Source organism: Ictalurus furcatus, chromosome 1, assembly GCF_023375685.1.
Source record: "Ictalurus furcatus strain D&B chromosome 1, Billie_1.0, whole genome shotgun sequence".
NCBI classification, from domain to species: Eukaryota; Metazoa; Chordata; class Actinopteri; order Siluriformes; family Ictaluridae; genus Ictalurus; species Ictalurus furcatus.
In genome coordinates, this window is record NC_071255.1 from 29,876,680 (window position 1) to 29,898,325 (window position 21,646).

Consider the following 21,646-nt stretch of genomic DNA (forward strand, 5'->3'; position numbering starts at 1 on the left):
AAAAATACGCCTGCGTATTTATACTCTAACCCATATTTATTTATTTATTTATTTATATGAAGCCTTCTAACAATGGCCAGATTTAAATCATTACCCACACGAGGTTGGGGTAATGATGTAGTACAGTATTTGTGCATCTCGCAAGGGTGGAGAGGTCTTGGATAGAATTTCATTCACAAAGACTCCACTACTTTGTGTAGATGCTTACAGTCTTGATGCTCTCCAAAACATATATTGTTAGAAGTTTTTTTTTTCTTTCTTTCTTAATGTTTGGTTCTATTCTTGTTATAAGATTTTGTTGTTTCACGATATTAAGTGACAGTGACAATAATGCATATTATGAAGAACTGTCTTATGTCAATGTCAAATGTCAGATGTGTATTTCTTTTTAAGACATATACATGTGAAACGTACATACTCTTGCTGAAAAGACTGAAAAGCCTTTTTAAACTTTAAATCTTAATACTTTTGAAATGAGGGTTTTTATCTTTAGTTGGAGTTGGAATTGTGATATTTAAGCATTTCGTTTTCTTGCCTCTGCTTGTTTAGTGTCATATTTTTCTCCTTAGTCCTATGAAAAGTCTGGTTTCAGTAACACTTTTTTTTAACTAGACTCGTTGCCGAGCTTTGGCATGCACTCCGCCTTGGCAGTGGCTCTGTTTCAACAATAAGAAACCACTCGCTTTCTGCGAGGGATTGGTTTTAGTGCAACTACGCCGCAGGTGCCTTTATAAAAATAATTTCAGAACTGCTTGGTATTTGAGCAACAAAAGCGTACAATTTCAGGGAAAGGCAGGGACCGCCCAGTTTATTTATTTCTCATTGTAGCTGTATATGACAGTGCGGCATCTCATACCAACTTTAAAAAAAAAAAAAAAAAAAAAGAACAGAAAGCAAGAAACATATTTATTTGCCCAAGAGGCTCATTGGCATCAACATTTGTTATTATTCTTTGCATAGAACATTGTTATTAAATGAGCACGCTCTGAATTGAACAGGCTTTATTTAGACTTATACCCCATCCTGTGTTCTTTGCTTTCCTGAACTTTATTGTCTTTAAATTCAGCACCGAGGCCTTGAGCTGATCCTGCAGCTGCTCTCCTACACACACACACACACACACACACACACACACACACAAACACACACACACACCTGACAAAACACCACTTCTTAGACAGCAAGAAACAAGGAGAGTGAAAGAAACAGAAAAGGTTACAGAGATTAAAGTTATAAATTACTGTAGTTATATCTATGCAGGATCAGATATGCATGGATAGTTACAAAAGGTGTTTGAAAGAACAGAAAAGAAAGAAAAAAAAAGAATCACTGTTTGCTGCAACCCTCAATCATGGGTGTTGTATAATCATACGCTTTAAATTATAATATCGCCTTGTTTATGTAATATGCAAAGTAGAAAACAATATTTAAAGTAGGTTTGTGTGTGTGTTGTTTGTTTTTGAAGAGATATCTAAGGCAATCTCAGAAAGGTCAAACTGAAACCAAACCTAGCCACATGTATATACTGCAATACCACATCCAGTATACAGTAACAGTGATTTAAGAGTGTGAGTTGCATCAGGAAACTGTACAATAGTACAATGTACAATATGATACCACAGATGATTATATAGGGTGTCCCAAAAGTCTACATACATGGGGAAATGAATATTTTTAGCAAAATGTCTTCCAAAAGTCAGAATACACCATGAGACAGAAAACATTAGTACAAGCTATGATTTTCTAAGCTAGGCAGCTAAACATTATGGGTGTAATCGCACTAAGGATGAACACTTCTGCCTGAGGAACAAGAACACAAGCATACTATACCTAATGAAAAACTAGATACAAGGATAGGAGAGATGGCTATAGGAGGATAGGGGATTCAGGAGCTTTAAGCACACAGATCCAGATTGGAGTTGAGTTTCTGCAGAACCCAAAACTTTGAAGTTTCATGCAGCACCGATAGAAAAACATTGGCTGGATGTTGAGCTGGTATTTTAGTCTGTCATTGAGTAAATCTTGACTCAAGCCTTTGCATTAATGAAGAGGAAACCGATCCAAAATCAAGGTACCTCATGGATCTGGTTTCAGCTCTGCTCCCAGTTTTAATGCTGCTCTGAGGCACTGCACTATGTAACTCTATGATAAAAAAAAACTATAATGAAAAAAAGACACTCAGAGAGAAAGAGAGAGAGAGAGAAAGAGAGAGAAAGGGAACATCATGTGCTGTGCATGTGTACATATAGCATGTGAACCTTAGAGAACACATACATGTGTGTGTATATATATATATATATATATAGTAAATATCATATATTATTCTTGTTAAGATCAATATACAGTAGATATTGTACTTTAAAATCATTAAGATCCCCATGTCAGGTGCAGGTACTAGTATGACACAGTTGTCTGTTGTAGTGGATAATGTCATCTTTCTATCATCAGTCCAGAGCAATACTGTACCAGTGCATGATGTGTTGCTTTTGGCACACACAGGTGGTGCAGATGCTTGTGATATTCAATACCACACCAACATGGCAAGAGTGCACTGTATATACACAGGTTTTAACACCTGTCAGTGTAATGCAACATACCTGAACAGTACTGTCTATTGTGCAGAGTATTTTATCTTTTGTTGACACATTTGTCTTCTTTGGCACTTTTCTGAAGAACTGATGAAATATCTATTAATATACTGTATGTATGTACAGGTGAAATATCTTCAAGATTACAACACAAGTTATTTCGCCACTACTGTATGCTCAGAGTTGAGTTAATTGAACATAGTGAGGATTAAAGCTCAAAATTATACACATCAATATTCAGATGTTGTACAGATTTTAAACGTACATGCAGACGTAACTGTCAGTGGAATTTGCTTATAACAGAGACGTGTCTCATTTATGTGCAACTTAACGTGCGATATAGACGTGACTTGTGCGATATAGACAGTATTAACTCCATTTTGGGCTGCAAATATACTAAAGAAAAGTAGGGAATGCCATTTGAGACCAATATTAAGTGCATAAATAAGACAATATTAATAAATTCATTACTAAGTCTACAAAAAGTGGTTGTTGTTTTCTTCTCAGAGGAGACAGCATCGTAATTTCTTAATCAGGGACATTCCTTACATAAAGGTCCAAAATTTTATGGATACAATTTTGAATTCAATTAAAGTGTGCTGTAAGTGTAGCAAACAAGTGGTTGGTCAGCTTATCATTTAAACCATTTTCATTGAACACCTTGATTTATTTACTTATGTGTTCCATTTACATATACAGTGCCTATATTTAGTATCTAACACCCAGGGTTGCTTTACAAGTACACAACACAAAGTAACAGCATAAAACTTTAAAGTGCACCTATTATGGTTTTTCAAATATTACCTTTCATGTGTTATATACGTGATGTTCATGTTATATACTATAGTGTGTTATATACGTAGCTGTTTGTGAATGTAAAAAATCTGCAAAGTTTCAAAACTCAAATTGCATGACAAACGGAGTTATTGACTTGCAAACGAAGGAACCGATTCTGAACAGCTGAAACGAGTCGTTAGTAATTCCAGATTTTACTTCCTGTACTAACCTACATAGGTTTGTAACAAAAAAAAGCCCCGCCTGAAACTCGTTATGGTAGTGGGCGTTTCCTTTTTGATACATGCTGACAGCAGTAGACCAATCACAACAGACTGGGACATCTGACCAATCAGAACAGAGTATGCGCTCGGAAAGGAGGAGTTTAGAACGAATCCTGTAGAACGAATCATCGAATGAGTCGTTTGTGACACTGGGGGGGAAAAGGTAGTGCTGCAATTTAAATTATGAGCATGTTAAAGTGTTTTTTGGCCTTGGATGCATGTAAATCTATTATGAGACCTTTAAAACGAAATTAGGCACATTTCAAAACCATAATACGTGCACTTTAAGGATTAGAAAGAGAAGAGCAATAGTGTTAACCGAAATGGCTAAAACATTGGCATTTTTTAATTCAAATTAAATGCATGACCATATAGTTTGTCCCATGTACATACTATATTTTCTTTCTGTCCCTCTAAATATGGAGAACTTTCCTCATGTAAATATTGGCATAGTTTTTCAAATCCGCTGACTCTGAATACCGTCCTCAGTTATCAATCAGCTCGGAAACTAAAACATTCAGAGATACCTGTGACACTTGTTTACACAAAAAAAACCCAAGAAGTTCACAAAGACATTACAGAAATATGTCAGCACCTTTTTTTTTTCACTTTGACATGAAGCATTTGTAATAACTGCACTACAGGACACTAACTTTAACCTTAGCAAGTTAATAGCGTATTGGATCTGTCATGGATGGCACAGTGTTATAACAAGTAGTGTTGCCACCTCATGGCTCCAGGGTCCTCCGTTTGATCCTTAGCACAGGTTACTTTCTTTGCAGAGTTTTGAAAATTCTCTCCGTGTCCATATTGGTTTCCTCCGGGTTCTCTGGGGTCCTCACACCTCACTGCAACATGCTCATAGATGGATTGGCTGCTCTAGGTGGGAATGTGGGTGTAAATGGTCCCCTGCCTGTGTAGGGTATATCCCTGCCTTGTGTGCAGTGTTCCCATAATAGGCTTTGGATCCACTGCAGCCCTGGCCAGGATAAAGCGGTTACTGAAAATGAATACACTCACACATTTTAACCTAATCTCTGCATTTGTGGTGTGTGTGAGAATACCACAGACAAGAATTGCAGCATGTCTTACCATACTGAGAAAACTCCATTTATAATGGGAGTCTAAGGGTAGATTGTTTTATTTATTTTTTTTGGAATAAGTGGTTTTAAAAAAGTGACTATATAACACAAATTCAAATGCAACAATACAGTACATCTCAAGCTGAGAAAAATAATAGAAAAAGTCTTAACAAAGCTGATCTCTTGGAGTTTTATCCAGCTTCCCAATACTGGAGCAATACAGTAATAAGGAATTCTGGGATTGTCCATGTGCAATATGGTGGAAATCGCGGCTCTTTCATTTATCAACATTACACTGATAAACTGTAACCGCCAACCAACTTTTCAAACAACTTTGACTAAAGAATTCATGAACCTGTTCTGCATAAAAATACGTTTTGCATATATACATCTTGTTGATTTCCCAACAACTGCCATTGGATCTGCAGTATAAGTGAGTTTTAAAGTCCCTGTGTATGTGCCTTCAATGTGCTGACGTAATTTCCACGGAAATAGGAAGTCGGGGTGGGACATCGAGAGGCTCCTCCCCATTTTTAAATGGCCACTAGCGTTTAACTTACCTCACAGCCTGGGCTAAGCCGTACTTGACAGTTAGTACATCGGACTCGAGCCTGAACAATAAAGTGAATGAATTCAAGCCATTTCCGTCTTAACCAACTTACAATCGAAAACTGAATAAAACGTGTGCATTCGAACAGCCAAAGACACATTCACAACCCATGCTCGCTGATATGATTTCTCTTGCTCACCGACGGCAACTTCGGCAAGAGGATTTTTGTATGATGTTGGAGGCGGGACACTTCAGAATCTAGAGAGCATTTGATTGGACAGAAAATCTGATGAGAAGCTGAAGTACAGAATGATATCATCAGAATTGTTGATCCGTATTGGTGGTAGAGAGAGACTGTAGATTTTGAATGCGTGTATCTTCTAAATGTGACTTTTGTCATTATTTTGGAGCACACTAGCTTATAGATAACCTTAAGGCTAACATATTCATACTAAAAGCCACAAAACGGCAATTTTGATTTCATGGGGATTTTAAGTAGACGGACATTTTGTTCTTTTCTCAATGCAGGAAAACGTAGAGAAATTCTTGTCTGTGGTAATCGTGCATATGTTACAGATTTAGTAGATAGAGATTACATTGAAACATGCTGTAAAAATACCGAATTTTCTTTTAAATATCCAGGGATCACATGAAATTGTCTGTTCATTGCTCTTGGAAGGCATAAAGTTCAAATCAGCCGTTCTCAGACACACACAGAGTGTTAAGAAGGCCGGAGAGTGTGCGTGTAAACACATTTCTGGATACTCACACTGAATTTCAGTATAATCAACAGACTCTCTATCATAACAAGAAGTCACAGTATGTCATCTGTGGATATGTTGCTTCAGTGCTTTTATTCTCGCGATCACATTGAGCGTGATGCAGAAACCGTGGGGAAAAGGGGGCTGAAATTCGTTATGCATGGCCTCCTGTGAGATGACAGCTTGCCTCTGACTCGTGAAGCTGCTCAGCTCCCAGAGTATGTGTTGCGATTTGAAACACATGCTTTCTATCAGTGAAATGTTGTAAATGAGGTGTGAATCACTACATACAGTGTGTACATCTCATACGCCCTTCTGTACAGCACTTCTAGGATTGAATGACGTACTCAGAAGTGAATGCTCCCTGGTTTAAGTGGCCATTTTCTATCAAATGACAATACTGCAGCTTGTGTGCATTTAAAAAAAAAAAAAAAAAAAAAAGTTTTTCACTTTATGTAAGCCTTGATAGACACTTGGTAGCATAACAATTAAAGATTACATATAAACATTAAGTATTTATAATCATACACAGTTAAATCAGGTCTATTATGATTAATTTTATATTGCCTTTGTATATAAGCACTATACAGAATTTAATTATTAGACATATCTATACTCTACGCTGTTGTATACTCTTATATCGATGTTATATATGTCAACATTTTATATTCATTAAGTTATTTGTGTCTCAAAATCCTGCTTCTGCTTTTGTTTCTCCTGCAGGTTCATCATGGGAGAAATCAATAAGACAGCTGGGCTTTGAAAGGTAGGAGTGTGTTGCTTCCAGATTATAAATTCAGCTGGACAGCGTTTACATGTGAACTGTGACAACAGACAATTTATTGTTTGCTTTGATCTGCATGTTTTCATTGGAGACCACACTTTCTTTGCCACAACAAGCCAGGATATTAGACTGAAGGATAGTTTATCAAGCCATGAAAACAGAAGAAAAGAACATTTATTCATAGGACAGTCGCTTTTATCCAAGAGTGAGGCAGAATCCAATCCAACCCAAGCACAGAGCTGTTAAAGGAGCCGACAAATTTTACTAACCTACCACACACAAGTGTAGGATACTTATCGGAAGAACAGAGGAAGAAAGAATTACCCCTACCCAATACACACAACACACACACTCACATACATTCTGCCAAGTTAAAGAACTTCTAATAGAGAGCCAAATAATACACATAACCACAAGCAAGGGCCACACACTGAGTATTTGTGCAGTTATTCGTACACAGACACACAAACACACACACATACACACAAACACATGCACACAAACACATGCATACAAACATATATACACACACCCAAACACACATACACAAACACATACAAACACATACACATGCACACATACACATGCACACAAACACATACACATACACACACACATATACACACACACACAAACACACCTACACAAACACATACAAACACATACACACATACACAAACACACACAAACACACATTCACAAACACATACACACAAACACATACACACAAACACATACACACATACACATACTGGCCTGACTGTAAACAGAGCTATAAAATAAGAACAGGAAAAATAGGCAGTTATTTGTAAAAAAAGGAACTGTGAGGAACTGTGTGTTAGCAGAACACACACACACATATACACACACACACGCTCACACACAAGCAGGGCCAGATGTGCGCACATAAGAAGGCTACACAAGACACGACTTCATGCAGCCCCAAAATGCATTAGGTCTGTCAATAAAGTTCAGTTTTCTAAAGCTGTATCAAGTAATCTGCACCTCTGCATGTGCTCTGCATGAAGGCCCAAATTTCCTAACCCTAGTTTAAAAGTCGCTGTGAATAATAAAAGTGGTCAACCATAGAGCATAAAGCTCGGGACTAAAGAAGAAACAGAAAATATGTTAATAAATGAAGATATACAAGGTGTCCCAAAAGTCTCCACACTGATGAGAAATTAAGACTATTTAGCAACTTGTAACTTTATTCCAAAACCTCCTCTACATGATTGCCATTTCTTTGTAAACACAAACGGCGTCGTCTCTCCCACTCATGATGAACTCTTGTTAACACATCTGGTGATATGCATGTAAGTGCATGTCCATCGCAACCTTGCGACAAGGCATTTTATCTGAAAAAGGCAGCGCTATCTGAAAAAAAAAATCAATCAACAAATAATATAAACTAAGTATGAAAGTTTTTTGGAGACTTTTTGCTAAAAAGTGTTAATTTCCCTTGTGTATGGTGACTTTTGGGACACACTGTACTAAATGAAGAGTCTCACGTCAGAACAAGTGAGTAATATGGAGGACATTAGTACTGTACATCTGCTGGTACATTTTAGTCTAATGTAAAGTCTGCTGTATATTCCATTTATATGGTCAACTGCAACTCTCTTCATTGACTAAACTAAAACAAAATGTCACAAAAATTATGTTTAGTGTGTTGAATTTCTTTGTTAAATGTGAGGAATTTGTGTGACATACTACAGTATATGTGCTGTGACGAGGGTTGCCAGATCTGTACGACAGTAGTAACCCAATGGACCAGTAGCATTAAAACAAATTAGTTGTAGTATCCTAAATAGTTCTTCCACCAAGGTGGAAGCCTATAGAAACAGTTGATGGCATAAAGCAGTTTAATATACAGAAACATAAATGTTGTGTCCTGCATAATGGTCATGTTATGCTCCGAAAAGAATTTGTCAAGCACAGCTTATAAACCTTAAAGAATATTTTGAGATTGTTGTTAAACCACAGCGTAAATGTGTTAAAAAAAAAAGTTAATCAGGCAAATAAAATGTTCAAATATGCCCTATAAAACTAATCCTGTCTGTTTATTGGGTTTGATTTGACTATTTCTCACACTGCCATTTCTTAATTGAACTCGCTGCATTAAAGTTAACGTTAATCAAAGTTAGATTAGGAGATGAAAACAAATACCACATCTCTGTAGTAGGCACCATCCAAAAGCAGCCTAGACGGCACGAAATCAAAGCTCTAAACGGCACTCTCAAAGATGACTGGCAACAGATGCGTGTAATTAAATTAGTCTTTAGGACAGGTGGCACCGTTCAAACCAGGCTCATTTTCTTTCTTTATAATCATATTTGCTGGACTGGTATTAGTATGTATTATTGGTATTATTTGACTGGCTGTGTGTCTGTTGGCCACCATGAGCAGCTCCTGGGGACTGCTGTGGCTCGACCATGGTGGCTGTCTGGCTTCCCTCTGGTTGGAAGTGGCAAGTGGAGAGAGAGGGATGAGTAATGATTCTGTTGAATGCCAGCGAGCCGAGGGTGTCTGAGAGCTGCTTGGTGAAAAATGGCCTCCACTTGAACTCGAGCTGTGCTCAGACCTGGGCCTAAAGACCTGAGAGCACATGGAGCAAACATTTCATTAGATGCTATAAAAGAATACATTAAGCATGCTGCCAAGCATTCAGCAGGTACTTTGCTGTTCGCTGTTTGCTTTAGTAGCTATTTGCAGCTACATGACATGCCAATTACCAGGATTAATTCTCAACTTGAAACCACCTTCATGTTACATTTTAGTGACTAAGATGGATGTTAAAGGCATTTTATTCACCTACGTGCATCACGGCATGTGAAAACTAGGGTGCTTGGAATGTCCTCTGCATAAACTATGTACACTCACCAACCACTTTATTAGGAACACCTGTACACCTGCGCATTTATGCAATTATCCAATCAGCCAATCGTGTGTGTTGGTGCCAGATGGGCTGATTCGAGTATTTCAGAAACTGCTCATCTCTTGAGATTTTCACACAACAGTCCGTAGGGTTGATACACAAAAAACAAAACAAAACACACAAAAAACGTTCCGTGAGAGGAGAATAGCCAGACTGGTTTGAGCTGACTATGGTAACTCGTGTGGTGAGCAGAAAAGCAACTCGGAACGCACAACACATCAAACCTTGAGGCGGATGGGTTAGAAGACTATGTACATCGGGTTTCACTCCTGTCAGCAAAGAACAGGAGTCTGATGAGCACAGACTCATTGAAGTTGTACAGCTGGAAATTGTACAAAGACAACAACAACGCTACGGTATAAAAATTAAATCATTCATCTTCAGTTTCCGCTTTATACTGGCCCATTGATTAAAAAAAAAAACAACTGTAGAAGAACAGAACAGACCATTTGCCCATGTACTATGATGAAATGATCGCAGTAGTTAGATAATTACATAGTATGCATGTCCACATCCGTAAATAAATCAGCAAAGAAAAAGATGCTTCCTTACACTAAAGAACATCCTGTTATCCTCTGTCTGTTTTTTATTTACATGATGCAAAAAAGGACAATGTGTCTATTTATTGTTCCTTGGTTTAGCCTTATTGGATGGCTGTTTGTTTTAAAAATCCTCCAAATAACTAAATTGCCTGAGGTCCTCAGATTCTGACTCACAAAACAAGTTCCCATGAAACATTATGTTGAGCCTCTGAATAAATACATGGGAATATGTTTTGGTTTTTTTTGGGGGGGGGTTGCCTCTTATAAACAACCATTCACAAGTCACAGTACAAGCTACTGTTAAGCATAACTGGTCTAACCTAGTGGACTAAATTGAAGTTACCTTTTAATTATGGGAGAAGGTTTGCAATTTTTTTGGTGAGGTTTCCTTTCACAATCAGATAAGAGCATATCTGATGCTGGGGCATGCTGAGATCAAGCAGGCTTTTGTAGATTCTGTTGTTGGCAGTTTGGACGTTTTGGCTAATCCGATCAGCATTTCCTGTCATGTTCTGAAGCCTGCAGAATAACAGAACAGGTGAATGTTATCAGTTTCCTGGAATTTCTTTTTTTCTCTAAATGTTGTACTATATCTTCAGACAGGCTATTTTTACCTCAAAATATTGCTTTGTCTAGTATTTAGCGTTAAGGTTTGTTTAAAGTTTCCAGATGTATTAAGAATCTATTCCTTTTAATAAATCATATTTCACAGATACTTATTGCCTTCTAATAGCTGATCATTATTTAGGAAGCCAATCATCATTGGATACAGATGACAACTTGATGAAATAATAATAATAATAATAATAATAATAATAACAATAATAACAATAATAAAAGAACTATTAAACACTTTGTCTAAATAAATCGGATAGATTGCCTATATAAATGGTATTGGTGCATTGTTTTGCTTGAACTGATGATAAAGGTCATTAAAACACAAGGGAGATTGCAACAGGCACTTCCCTATCCTCAGTGCCATATGAGCCCTGAATCGTAGCACTGTGCTGCATGTTGGCTTTGGACAGAAAGCGGCCAAAAGTCTCGGTGGCCATTTCTGCCCCATGTATTTGGACGGTTTCTTATTTGCTGTGAAAATTATTAAGCAGTAAAAGCCGCACTCAGAGATCTTTATTAGGGATTAGCGGGAAGTGAGCATGGCGTTAATGCTAAAATGTGTACTTGCCAACCTCATTACCATATTAACTTAGGCAGAGAGCCTTCCAGAACTCAGAGCTTATCATCAGCTGAATTTCTGATCTGCCTGGAAAATAAGAATAAGTCATGATCATGTGGTTATTTCTGGTTATTTATCAACTAATCAATATGGCCAAAACAAGCAGTGTATTATGAAGATTGATGATTCATCCTTCATTTTATTAGTACTTTCCCTCTTTTAGTTTCCTTCAATCTTGTTAAATGTCTATGTTTAGGTGTTCCATGAAGCTGGAAGAGGGTGTCTGGGAAGCTCAAAGCTAAAAACAAGAAAACCGGGGTGTGTTTGTGAGCTGTCAGTGTCCTGAAACAGACCGCTGTGCAACGTTGTGGCTTTGCCGGCCTCGCTGACTCACTCTGCAAACAACAAGGCTAAAACGATTGAGACTTGAAGCCAGCCAGGCCTCCATTTTCTTGGGATGGGATAAACAGAGCAAAGTGTAGCAGGAAGTTGGAACCATGCCGAATAAATCTGAGCTAGATTAAAGCAAGACTTGTGTGAGGATTAATCCAGATCTCTGTGCAAGCTTGCTAGGTCAAGAATAAAATATTACCCATGATCTGTCACTTATATATTCTGCTCGTCTGTATGGTGTTCGCTCAGTCAGCAACCAAGCTGACTAGAAGCTACTGGCGGAGCTGGAAAGGGAAATTACGTGCATGTTATTTCTCCCTGAGGAGGTCAGCCTGTTGCTAAACAATCCGGGAACATCAGTTCTGCGTGTGTCTCTCCTGACAGCGGAACAACTGGTAGCCTTACATCCGAAAGATGACAATTACTGAATGTCAATTACTCCTATTAGCTGTGTTTCCAGATCAAAGCATGCAATCAGGTTTCAAACAAATTGGAGAAGGCTCAAATAAGAAATAATTCATCTTCAGGGCTAACAGCCTTTTTCAAGAAGTCATTAAATTGATTGATATTGCATTGCTACTTGCTTTAAGTAATGAGATTCAAGTCAAATAAGTGTAATCTTTTAAAATCCTGGCATACCATTCAGTTATTCATGGTAAGTAAGGAATAAAACATCACAGGATGTACTGTTAAAGGAAAATAATCAGTGAATGGGAGATGCGATGTGGCCTGTTGGCTGACCATTGCAGCATTTATTTTTTCAATTTATTAAATAACTTTTTTAAAAAACCTTTTTAATTATGTGGAAAATCTAAATAAATTAGTTCCTGTTATGTTATGTTACAGCAGCTATAAACAGTCGGCCCATCACCAGCCTCTTTATTTTTCTCTTGAAGGTAATAAGACTAAACAATGCAGCTTGTCATGTTACCAAAACTACAAAGCCCTCACTCCTGAAGACTTTCCCAAGTTGAAAAGCATTAGCTCTGACTGCTACTGTGCTGACACTGGAGACTCCTTCCAGAAATCCTAAATAAACATCCCCTCACAGAATCCTTTACCATATCAACAATTATACTCACTCGCTTTCAATAACTGCTTTTTATTCAGGGTTGTGTTGGATGTAGAGCCTATCCCAGGAACACTGGGAGTGAAGTGGAAATACACCCTTTTTGGGACACCAGTCCATCACAAGACACCATGCACACAAACACTCACACACTCATTCATACATACAGTGGTGCTTGAAAGTTTGTGAACCTTTAAAATGTTCTATATTTTTGTGTAAATATGGCCTAAACCATCATCAGATTTTCACTCAAGTCCTAAAATTAGATAAAGAGAACCCAATTAAACAAATGAGATAAAATATTATACTTGGTCACTTACTTATTGAGGAAAATGATCCAATACTACATATCTGTAAGTGGCAAACGTACTGTATATGAACCTTTGATTTCAGGATCTGGTGTGACCCCTTTGTGCAGCAATAACTGCAACTAAACGTTTCTGGTAACTGTTGATCAGTCCTACACACCGGCTTGGAGGAATTTTAGGCCGTTCCTCAGTACAGAACAGATTCAACTCTGGGATGTTGGTGGATTTCCTCACATGAACTGCTTGCTTCAGGTTCTTCCACAACATTTCTATTGGATTAAGGTTAGGACTTTGACTTGGCCATTCCAAAACACTAACTTTAATCTTCTTTAACTAGTTGTGTGTTTAGGGTTGTTGTCTTGCTGCATTCATTCTTCCATCATGATGGCAAGTCATCCTGGACCAGATGCAGCAAAAAAGGCCCAAACCATGATACTACCCCCACCATGTTTCACAGATGGGATAAGGTTCTTATACTGGAATGCAGTGTTTTCCTTTCTCCAAACATATAGCCTTTCATTTAAACCAAAATGTTCTATGTTGTTCTCATCTGTCCACAAAACATTTTTCCAGTAGCCTTTTGGCTTGTCCACATTATTGTTAGCAAACTGCAGAAGGGCGGCAATCTTCTTTTTGGAGAGCAGTAGCTTTCTCCTTGCAACCCTGCCATACACAACATTTTTGGGTTCCTTTGTGACCTCGTGGACTATTACACTTCTTGCTCTTGGAGTGATCTGTGTTGGTCGACCACTCCTGGGGAGTGTAACAAATGGAGGAAACGATCTTGAATATTCTCCATTTGTACACAATCTGTGGATTGGTGGGAAGGTTTTATAACCTTTTTTCAGCCTGATTAGCTTCAACAACTCTTTATCTAAGGTCCTCAGAAAGCTCCTTCATGCCTTCGTGCCATGATACACTTCCACAAACATGTGTTGTGAAAATCAGACTTTGATAGATCTATGTTCGTTAAATAAAACAGGGCACTCACTCACACCTGATTGTCATTCCATTGACTGAAATCACCTGACTCTAATTTTATTTAATTTAAAATTTTTTAATTTTAATTTTACCTTCAAATTAACTGCTAACCCTAGAGTTTCACATACTTTTGCCACTCACAGATATGTAATATTGAATCATTTCCCTCAGTAAAGAAATGACCAAGTATAATATGTTTGTCTCATTTTTTTAATTGTGAAAAATTATGATTTAGGTTTATATATATATATATATATATATATATATATATATATATATATATATATATATATATATATATATATTATAAAATGTATATAAATAGACAAACTTTCAAACACCACTGTAGAGGCAATTTATCTTAGCCAATCCACCTACCGGCATGTTTTTCTGAGGTGGGAGGAAACCAGAGAACCTGGAGGAAGGCCACAGAGAACACACACAGAAACTGCACACAGACAAGAACCCAAGCTCAGGATTGAACCGGGACCCTGCCACACCCCTGTGCTCCCCCCGATTGTCGTTATTATAGAATCAATAGAATATTAGTGCAAGTTAATTAATATAAGCTTGTAAAAATTACTCATACCTTCTGACCAGTCTTTTAAGGCCAGATTTATGAATTCGGCAGCGTAAAACATTATTCTGTAACTATAAATTATTCACTAACTAAATTTAAACTAAAAGGTAAGCAGTTACGAAGGTGAAGAGGTCTGGACTCACTGATTGGACATGGGAGTTAAATGTTAGGGCAAAGCACCACTTTAATTCAGCAAATGATTAAGCAAGAGGTAAGCTATATTATTGAAAAACATTTCAATGTTATCACTGACATTTTTGTCAAAGGTAATCCATTTTCGAATGTTAATCCACAGCCATTTTATGCACCATGTGATACGCACCATGTTTTCTATTTCACATTCTCAGTTCTGCTACTGCAGAAGTTGCCTGTGTGTTTTCTCTCTATCGTTCACCTATATTCATTTCTCCTGCTAAATAACCCATAGTGGAATCTTTGGCCCTTGACCTCAAAGAATGCACTGGCTGCTCATAAGTTTTTGGCTCTTGAGCGTACAGATGTACAGCCAGGACACACGTTAAATGAAGATCCTGAGAATGCTAGTGAGGGAAACTGGAACAGATGTCACCATTTGGCCAGGAGATTGGCACTAGGTTTAGAACGCTGACATGGTGGGTTTCTCAAATCAGCATGTTGAGATGATGCCTCCTGGCATTACATTAGTAAAATATCTCTGATTTTAGAGGACTGGGTCTTATTTGCACTCATCTCTGTGAACAGTTTTTTGTCGGTGTGTGGTCCAGATGCTCTTCTCTGGAGGGATGTTTGAAAAATACTTGGAATACTTTTTATTTTTCATAAATTTGCTGCTCTGTTTAGAAGTAAAACCCAACAGACGTTCACTAGGCTAGAGCAGTTCAGGAAAGTTAGACACCACTCATGTCATATTATTATATCAGCATACTGATTATACTGTTCTAATATTTTCTGGTATGTTAAAATGTCTGTAGATTGTTTAAAAAAAATCAGTCCAGTTGCTCAATCTTCTCAGAATTGCTGTGATGATGATGATGATAGGCCACTCTCACTGCGGATCTCTCTGAGAGATAAGATTGGATTACGTGGTGGCCAGAAAGCCAGCTGGACCTTTGAAATTTAGTTACAAATTAAATTTCATTTAGTACCAAACTTGCCTTCCTCAACATATTGACCTGCTATTTTCTCTGTAAGTTTCTAGTATTTTCCAAGCCACCTCTGGCCTATTAATGGAAATATTTCATTATATAATAATGGCCATGTAATCTCTTCTGTGGTATAAATGCACAATGGAAAATATTGTGTATGTGAAAATCAATATTTATTGTTATAGGTCTTGTGACTTCTTCGTTCTGATCCTATTGACAAACAGCTTAAGAACTTACCATGCTTTAAATAAGACTTTACAAAGTAAAACATTTTAATTATTAGATACCTTAATGAGGGACATTTAAGAAAGTTAATTATAGAATGTCAACAGGGGTATGCAAACTTTTGAGCATGCGAATAAACATAACTGCTGACTTAATCGCTCCGATATTAAGACTGTATGCTGTGTTTAAATAAATAACAACTAAATAAATATAAAATTGTGTGTTGTAAGGTAAATTGCAAAATAGATGCACTGTGTTTGACTCAGAAACCAAGGTGATGTAAACTTTTGCACTCGGTTGTATTTTGTATTAAGGACTTTTTAATTTACAATAGTCCTGATTCAATGTAGTTGCTTATTATAGTTTGGGGGTTAGCATTTGTAAAGTAGCTGAAGTGAAGTACAAATAATAATACATTTCAAGCTAAAATGTTTTATTCTCTTATGAAACTGTTAATCATTGTTTAGTTTGAGAACATATGCATGCACAAACCTCCGATATTAAAATAACGTACGATGAGCTTTTAAGCAGATTCTATATATGAAGATGGAAGCATAACTTCTCTATAAACAATTTCATCTTGGCCTTGCTGAAAGCTCAGGTTTTGTGGTATTTGAGTCCTGGATCCTTTTATGTGCCTCCTGTGGAGATGGAGGTATTATCGGCCGACGTGATGGCCCGTAGATCCTCCAGCCTGTCCATTATCCCCTGCTGATGTTCTGGCCGCAGTGCCAGCTAATGACTGTTCGCCCCCACCCAGCATCCAACCCACACTCATCAAAGAGTAACTCAACCCCAGCACAAGTGAGACTCCAACCTCTGAATAAATACAAGAATTAAAAGCACTCTGCGACTTCTAAAAGCGAACCAAAGTCACAGATGTATGTGTGCAGCCAACAATATTCTGGGTGTCTCTTCAAATTGGTGCTTTCACTGTGAGCTTTGATAGCGGCTCCCTTTAATTCTCTTTACAGGCCAAAGTTGCCTAGTTAATTCACCACACTGTCTTATTCCCAAATCAGTGCCATCTGTAGGACCTTTGTTTTGCCAGCTCACGCTTTTCTCTTTACTAGCGTGCTGAGATGAAAGGTGGCCTTAAGTAGCAGTGCAAACTGTTTAGGTACAGGGAGGCGCCTTTGGAACGACTCTGCACTGGATGAAGCAAATCTCAAAACCCTCGCATCAACTAGTGCCGTCTGTCGCTTATTAAATTTTATTAAGCAAACACGGTAGACTTCAAAGAGGCTGCATAGTCGCCGACATTTCTCTTTGAAAGCCGGATTTCATGTGGAGCAAGTCGCATGTGTATCCAAACATTTGTTTAGGGTTGTATGAAACCCAACATCAACAAGGTGCAAGCTGATTTCCTGGTGAAGGGCCACTTGGCTGCTTATCTTGCTATTTGAGCTGTTTTTCTTTTTCTTGTTGGGCTATTTGTGAATTATAGAGTGACTGATGAGAACACGTGCGGTAATTGACAAACGATATGATTCAGAAGGAATGGGAATCAATCTTTTGTTTGTCCTGGTATATTTCAGCATGAGACGTAGCTACAGTGAAACTTGTTCCCACTGTATTGTGAGATGGTGTTGCAGACTGTTGAGTCAATGTATGACTGTGGTTTATGGGTCTCTGGGCAGCCATCAGTGTGGTAATGCACTCCAGTTTACCAAAAGACCTTCAACTCTTAATGCCATATAACCTAACCTTGTCTACATAAAGCTTGTTTTGCCTGCCTTGCAGAATGGCAGCTGAGTGATGCCTTAACTGGGCAAGGATGAAACAAGCGGAGTTTCAGTTTTCGGGACAGAAACGTGCAGCTCGGTAAAGAAAGTCTGATCTGGGTATTGAAAGGATTGCTTGCGAGCCAGGGAACTTGTGCCAAGAGAACCACGAAAGGCTGTAGTTTGCTTGAGCATGGAAATGAGAACCAGACGGGCTAGTGCATTAACTGAGGACACTGGCAATTGCAGGCCTTTATTGTGGCTCAGGACATTTTTGTGCACCCCAGCTCATTGTTGCCCTAAATACCATATTTTGAAAGATAAAGATAATTTGACTCAAGCACAGGTTTGGGGATTCAAATGTGTCTTTTCTAATTACAGTGTTCTTAGATAATATATTTTATAGAGTTTTGACTACTAGGTTGACCAGAGTGCCTGAAAATGCCTGAAATAACTGACTGTGAACTGGATGGTTTGTAGTTGCCTATAAGTACATGCCTATAAGTATTTTAGACACATATTAAGATTATGTCAGGATGGCTGAGTATTAACTGGGTCTATCTGATCAGCTGTCAGGATGTCTGAGAGGTGCTGCGTTTAGGTTGCAGTCTCCCCTGGGGGTGTGGATTTGAATCCCACTTCTGATAACTCACATTTAAAGGCAGTGGTGACTCAGCAGTTACTGGGTTACTGATTAGAAGGTTAGGGGTTCAAGCTCCAGAAATGCCAAGCTACCACTGTTGGTCCCTTAAACAAGGCCCTTAACCCTATCTGCTCCAAGGGTGCCATATCATGGCAAGTAGATTTGGTTAATAGAAAGATGCAGCATGATTTATGAAGTTGGCAAATGAACCATACTGGCAAAAAGTCATAAATAACTGAATAGGTCAGTATGGACTTAAAGAACTGTGCAGGCACACTGGAGCAACACCAAGAACAATCAAGGTGATGTTGAACACCATTAGTTCCAGCTTGCAAACAGTCTTTCTAATATTTTTATGTGTTTCTTTACAGTGTTCGCGGGGCAGATGCAGGTAATGGCATCCGTGTTTTCATCCCAGACATTGGCATGTTCATTGCTGGTCTAGTCACGTGGCTCCTGTGTCGCAGTCTGGAAAAACCTCCAGGGAAAGACGTCGTGCAGCATAGCACTGACTTTGACATGGGAAACCAGGTGAGTTTACACAACACTTGATGCTCTGAAGAACTTTTGAGGTTTTCTAAAGAAGGTTTGTTATATTGTCATACACTTATCAGTCAGTCTGATAATATAAATCATCAAGATTATTATCATATTCTCAAGAAGGCCATACCTTCAATGAAGCATTTTGATCTCATTTAGGGATGGGAAATATGGACATATCATCCATCCATCCATCCATGTACCGCTTATCATATACAGGGTTGCGGTGAGACTGTCCCACCACAAGGTGGGGGACACCCTGGACAGGGTGCCAACCCATCATAGGGCACAATAGCGCACACGTTCCTTCACACACTACAGACAATTTGGAAATGAAAATCAGCCTACAGCCCATGTCTTTGGAGAAGACAAAATCAGCAACAAAAAAAACATTTGGTGTCAAATAAAAGGAAAACCGGTGGCTCTGTTATGCTGTGAGAAGCATGTTGCTGGTATGGTACTTGTAATCTTAAAAGGAGGTACACGATATGGCCAAAAGTATGTGGACACCTGCATATTGAGCGTCCTATTCCAAAACCACGGACAAATTTAATATTGAGTTGTTCCCCCGTACAACAGTCTCCACTCTTCTGGGAAGGCTTTTCACTGGATTCTGGAGTATGGCTGTGGGCATTTCTGCTCATTTAGCCACAAAAGCACAAGAGGTCAGGCACTGATTTTGGGTGAAGTGGCCTGGGGTGCAGTCGGAGTTCCAGTTCATCCCGAAGGTGTTCAGTGGGGTTGAGGTCAGGGCTCTGTGCAAGACACTTGAGTGTCTTCCACTCCAGCATTGGTAAACTATGTCTTTGGACCTCACATTGTTCACAGGGCCATTGTCATGCTGGAACAGGTTTGGACCTCTGGGTTTCATTGAAAGAAAATCTTAAAGCTACAGCATGCAAAGACATTTTAGATAATTGTGTATTTACAACTTTGTGGCAACAGCTTGGGTAAGAACCACATATGGGTGTGATGGTCAGGTGTCCACATGCTTTTGGCTATATAGTTTATTACTGTAAGTCAATAATACAAGGAAATGTTTTTTATTCTTATGGAAGTGGTATCTTCCAGGTTGACCATCCACAGGGAACGAGGGCTCACTGAATGGTTTGATGAGTGTGAAAGTGAAAATATTATTGTATGACATCCACAGTTACCAGATCTCAACCCACTTGAACACATATGTCAGATTTTGGACCAATGTGATAGACTTTCTACCAGCGACAGCAGAACAACAATTGGGGAAATATATTTTGAAGATTGGTGTTCAATGCTCCATTACAGTTCCAGAGATAGAGTGTAGAATCTATGCCAAAGTTTGCGATGGCTCATGGTGGTTAAAAAACACCTTACTAACACTTTTTTGGTATTTCTATTTGTACAAAGCAAAGCAGTAGTGCTGCATCATGATGCATTATTTTTGTTTAACTAATAAATTATAATTTGTTTAACATGGAAGGGAGAAGGGTAAGTAAAACATTTGGAACAGATTTTAGCATCCAATAAACTTCTGGGAGTATTAATAGAGTCTGTCAGTGTAATAAAAATTCTACTAATGATACCTGTGATGTCTCAGAAAAGTGGAGTGTGATGTAATTAATAGTGGCATGCATATTATAATGCCATATTGACCAGCCATAATCCAGAACATGATGTTCTTCTCTGATAATTAGGACAAATTTTCCTTGCACATTCTTTGTACATTGATTGTTGCCCATTCCTTACTCATATCTAAGCTGTTCTCTTTGTTCTATATGAGTCTAGTTGATTAATACTTTCTTGGAACACACAACCAGAGGCCCATAATACATCTTACTCTTTTACTGAGGGAGTCTGCGCATTTTCAGGAAGATAGAAAGGTCTCTTCGGCGATAAATTATAAGCCACAGTTATGAAGAGGATAATAAGGTGAACCCATTACTGTCTGGATGAATACCAACTAGAGACATTTTCATAGTGCACAATTTCTCCCAAGGCTGCTGTTCTTCCCTCCCACGATGGGCCAGAGACCCTCGGCCTGGAAACCCTCCTGCCGCTGAGAACTTCTCTTGCCACTCTGTGCCATTTATTGGTTATCTGGTAAGGCTTGTGGATTGAGAGATAATGTGGATGGAGATGTGGAGATTATAGAAAGCTCTTGTAAAAGGCATAAAACATCAGGGTCTGTTCATTTAGAATTAGCAACCCATATGTGGTTATGATGGCATTTCATGCTGAAAGATTGAAAGATGTCAATGATTTTTGCAAAATTAGTTTTGAACTAAAATGCACTAGGGTAGGTTACTTTGTTGGAACAAAGCCAGTAAAGTAAATTACTAACAAATTAGAATTATAACTCGGAGGCTCACGCTGTATTATCTGGCAGTTTAAAGGCTATAGCATGTGATCCTTTCAGTTCTAGTTTTGGAAGACAGGTGATAACATGGAATTAATTATCTTCCTGTTCTATGATTCTTTTTACTATCCTCTATCCTAATCCATTTTCCCTATTGTATTTGACTTTTATGACAACTACAGGATCCATATAATCCCCTGCAGATTCCTGGAATGCTTCAAAGAGTCAGAATCATTCTCTTGCTGTA

The 21,646-nt window shown here is 38.3% G+C and overlaps 1 protein-coding gene across 4 annotated transcripts in view; it reads left to right on the forward strand.

The window, feature by feature from the left end:
* The window catches only part of LOC128614479 (piezo-type mechanosensitive ion channel component 2), a 140,011-nt gene that overhangs the window by 47,459 nt on the left and 70,906 nt on the right, over positions 1-21,646 (forward strand). For all 4 annotated transcript variants that reach the window (XM_053635814.1, XM_053635786.1, XM_053635804.1 and 1 more), the window contains 2 exons: positions 6,763-6,805; positions 18,896-19,055. In XM_053635814.1, the coding sequence (XP_053491789.1) occupies positions 6,763-6,805; positions 18,896-19,055 (203 nt within the window). The remainder of the gene's footprint in view (positions 1-6,762; positions 6,806-18,895; positions 19,056-21,646) is intronic.